The sequence below is a fragment of the Mangifera indica genome, chromosome 13 (genome assembly GCF_011075055.1).
Source record: "Mangifera indica cultivar Alphonso chromosome 13, CATAS_Mindica_2.1, whole genome shotgun sequence".
NCBI classification, from domain to species: domain Eukaryota; kingdom Viridiplantae; phylum Streptophyta; class Magnoliopsida; order Sapindales; family Anacardiaceae; genus Mangifera; species Mangifera indica.
This window is the reverse complement of record NC_058149.1, coordinates 2,026,465-2,030,914: the sequence shown is the minus strand read 5'-3', so window position 1 is coordinate 2,030,914 and position 4,450 is coordinate 2,026,465. Positions and strand designations below refer to the sequence as shown.

The 4,450-nt window shown below is 35.7% G+C and overlaps 1 protein-coding gene across 1 annotated transcript; it reads right to left on the bottom strand.

Annotated features, from left to right (window-relative positions):
* Positions 1-3,469: 3,469 nt before the first annotated feature.
* Positions 3,470-4,450, bottom strand: LOC123194942. The gene has a single exon (XM_044608452.1). The coding sequence runs from the start codon at positions 4,448-4,450 to the stop codon at positions 3,470-3,472; it is 981 nt and encodes a 326-aa protein (XP_044464387.1).

Genomic DNA, 4,450 nt, shown 5'->3' with positions numbered 1-4,450 from the left:
CCATCCTGTTTGCTGCTGCCTGCAATTTGCACCCACACCACTCCAAGTCTATTTACAGTTGCTTTATCCATGGGTATTCTGTCCAGTCGATTCAGAGTCTCTACAGAATTATTTTTTCCAGAACTGGCAGCAGTCTTTACAACAGCCAGAATAATTTCGCGGCTCCTTGAAGATGCTTCTGTCTTGCTCCCTCCAGATGGCCTCCTGCTGCTGGTGTTCAATCTTCCTTTGTCCTTGGTTTTCCAGCTGTGTTCTCTAGCAGTACCCTTACCAGTCTTCTTCACTGGAAATTTCAGACCTTCCCTTGTTATTGGCCAACTAGCAGCCAGCAGTTCTCCCTTGCCAATGGGCTTCCAAAGCTGCACCATCAAGATCCTCCCTCATCTAAGTTCCCGTGCAGGCAGTTTTCTTGGTTTCTGTTTTATATTCCGAACTTTCTGGTTTGGCTTGGCTCTGTGTATGGTAAAACTTATTCTGACAGGCCTGCAACTGATTTTGTTGAGATGGTGAGTAATAGTGATGTTATTTCTTTCCTCTGGAACCCTATCATCGTAAGATTTTTAAGAAAAGAAAACTTATGATTTTCATTTTTATTCAGGGTCTACAAATTGAATGTTTTTTTGAACTTTTATATTATCCTTCTCATAATGAGCCTAGATTGTACTCGAGTTCTCGTTAGAGGGATTGTTTTCTCTGTGTTATTATATTTTTTTACACAAAAAAAAGAAGAAGAGTATTTCCCACTCAATGGAACAATGATTTACAATTTTTTTGAGTTAAAAAAGTATATTTTCTCAACAATATGTTAAATTTGTTAATAAAATCTTTCAAATGAAATAACAATTTGTTTCTAAAATAAGTGTAATCAAAGTTTTTAGAGACATCTCGTGAAAAAAAAGAATAACATCAAAGATAAGAAAACAATTTCAAAAGCCACCAGAATAAAGTCAAAAGTTGGAGATCAATGTTGAAAAGCCACTAAAACACACTAAAAGTGTAAGAACAAAATTGAAAAGTCACCAAAACATGTTGAAAGTTGGTAACACCAGATTATATAGTTAGACCAATCGATTTTCCCTTGGTGCCCACTTCACTACATTGGATTGACCATGGCTAGGGCTAGATTCAAGCCAAGCCTAGTTTAAACTCGGCTCAATTACTATTGAAATGAGTCAGAGCTTCACCGAGTCAAAAAAAAATCAATACTCAAACTCAGCTTGCAAGTTTGGTTCGAATAGGCTCAACAAGCCTAATTACGAGTTAAGCTTGATAAACTCAAACGAGTATTAAAAGTCTATGTGTTTTTACTTTCTTTTCAATAATCTAAAACTAAATTGAATTATAATAACTCATCTAATAAAATTGAACCACATTAATATCATTATTTTAATCAAAATTTATTAAATGACAAAAAAGAGAAACAACAAAAAGTATAGAATTTCTCATCATTTAGAATATGAAATATATATTATTAAGTGTAAAGATACTTAATTCTATTAAGAAAAAAATTCTTAAAAACTAAAAAATCGATATGTAACAATTAACAATAACACTATATAAAAAACAAATCTCAGTTCTATTAAATACAACAAATAAAAATGAATGATAATCTTTAGAAAGTACACAAATAACACTATACAAAGAGACAGTGGCCTCAATCCACAAATAACACGATATATAAAATGCGTTATGTAAGATAGATGTGCCCTTAGACCCTTCATTATGTTTGGGCTTGCCTAGAGTGTATCGATTTTCTATTGGTGATGATCAACTTCTGGGGGATGGTATGCCATTCTTTTATGGTGGTGGCTTGCAGAACTTTGACGATAACCTTGGTAAGCCTTCATTTCCTGCCTCTACTGTTTCTAAGGCGCATTCAAGTCTTGATTTAAATCAGTTGCCTGGCTTCAAAGAAACTACTGCTGTTGGTTCCTTCTTTATGGACCCTAGTCCATGTTTTGGCCACGATAGGTGTGCTCTTCATTTTAATTGAGAATATTCGAAACAAAAAACCACTTCTCATGAAAAAGGTGGAAGAGCCGTTTCCAGACCTTGGGATTTTAATTGCTGCTGAGTAAGAAGTTCTGGCAGATTTACACCGATCTCTGCATCTGTAGGCTTGTTACCTTTTTATCTTTATAATAAAAATAAAAGCACCTGCTTAATAATGTCAACAAATAAAATGAGTTGTGTAAGATAGATGTGCTCTTCATTTCTTGTGTCACGTATGATCAAATTTTAATCTGGGTTTACTTAGACCTCATTGAAAAGGAGATTCTAATGCATGAGTTTGAATATCGCATAATCATGGGTGAGCTGCCTTGGCTCTCAAGCTGAGCCAAGCTATTTGGCTCAAGGCTCGAGCTTGTTTTTTCAAATATATAAAGCTCGAGCTCATTTATGTGACTTGTTTCGAACGTATTCAAATCAAATTTGATTCAAATCTAACCCTAATCATGGCTAACTAAATGTTTGTAATTTTAGCAAGCCGAGATGTTTGATCTTGTCGTTGAGTAAGATCAAGAAGAAATGAAGACTAAAGGGGTTAGGGCTGTCAAACTTGCATTGCGTGAACTGCACACATGTTGCCTAGCAAAGCATCTCGTCAGCACTTGCTCATTTTGCCAAGTCAAGATACTTGGTCTCACCTCCGGTAACTCTCGATAACAAAAAAATGAAAGAGCAAAAGAAAAAAGTAAAATAAAAATATACGAAGACTATTAATAGTGCAAGTGATATTAATACTATTATGAATTTTATATGAAGTGACAAAAATATCTTTCATCTTACTTTAAAAACATACGAGGAGATAAATTTTTCAAACTTAAAAGAATAAAAAATTATTTCATCAAAGGTTGGATGCCTGTGATGGAAGGCATCCAGATTATTATCCTTTCAGTTGATAATGAATGAGGGCCATAAAAAAATATATCTAATATAATTAAATTCAATACACGCATTCCTCAATTTTAACCAAATTATTTTAAAATAAAATAAATTAATTTTTTTTTTTTGCATAGAATTTTATTCTGATTAGCCTTTTCATATTCATATTAGACATTGACAGGTGAAGATGACATTTCGGTTCTCTTGCATCAGACATCAACCTGGTGGAAAGATTAGTCTGATTCTATTGATAATTGAATTTCAAAAAATTTATGATTAAATATATAATTTATATTATTTTAATATTAAAATATATTTAATTTAATAATATACATAATTAAAATTGTTAGTTCAAATTTTAAATTCAAGTATCAATAATGAATCTAAAAATAAATAAATTTTTAATGTTAACTAAATTAAATTCAATTTTACCAAGTTAATGATTCGATCAGTCGGATTGACCGGTACAATCCGTTTTCAAAACCCCTATTCTGATTCTAATGTACTCAACACAAAATTGTGTATTATTTTATATGTGTGTAATTGTCAAAAGTAAAAAAAAAAAAAAAAAAAATTACAATTATTAAGCTGTAACTTCCTCTATGTCGTTTTCTGTTCTGATCGAGTGTCGTTTTCGGCATTCGCAGTAAAAAATTGTGGTGACGGTAAAACTCCACAGCATCTCAATTCCGTACAAACAAATTAACCCCATTTTCTCCCAACTCGTCATCATCACCGTCCAATTCATGTTCCTCAAATCATGTCCGTCCATTATCAATTTGTGCCATCCCCGCCCAATCCAACCCGATATAAAAATAAACCAACCCGATAACAACCACCCGCATGCTCTCCTCCCTTCAATGAGATCGGACCCGAAACGGATCGCATCGAACCCGATTCTATCTTCCAACACGGATGCAACCAACCCGACACCCGAAATTGCCATTAAATAAAGTTCGAAAACCGACCCGAATACCCATATTAGAAAAACCGACCTGGGTGTGGTGCCCATAATGACTGTTAGATAAAAGATTACCTGAGAGTACAATGCAAACACGGCGTAGATGCAAATCGACGTGACCAACGGCCGTTTCCACGTCAGCCTAATGTGGGAACCCGCTATGAGGAGGCTGAATCGCTTTCCGTGGACGGCGGAGTGAGCGGAATGGATGGCGGAGACAGCCGCAACAAGAGAGAGGAGATAACATGGGAGGAAATAACACAACCGGAGGTGTAGGAGAGACAAAGCGTCAGCACGTGACTCCTTCCAGAGATGACGGGCCTCGAAGCGCGTGGGGGCCAACCGGGCTAGGGCTTCGAGACTATAGACGCGGGCCTTGATGGGTTGTGCGGAGAGGGAAAAGGAGAAGAGGAGAAACGAGAGGGGGAGGTTGGTGAGGGTAAAAATGGAAAGAAAGATATGTTTGTTTACCGGGAAAATTACAAGGGAATTGATGAGAATCTTGAGGCAAAACAAGATGGTATTATTTTCTTGGGAAAGTAAACTGATGACGTTATTGTTATTGTTATTGTCGTCGCTGTCGTCTTCGCCTCGTTCGGACAT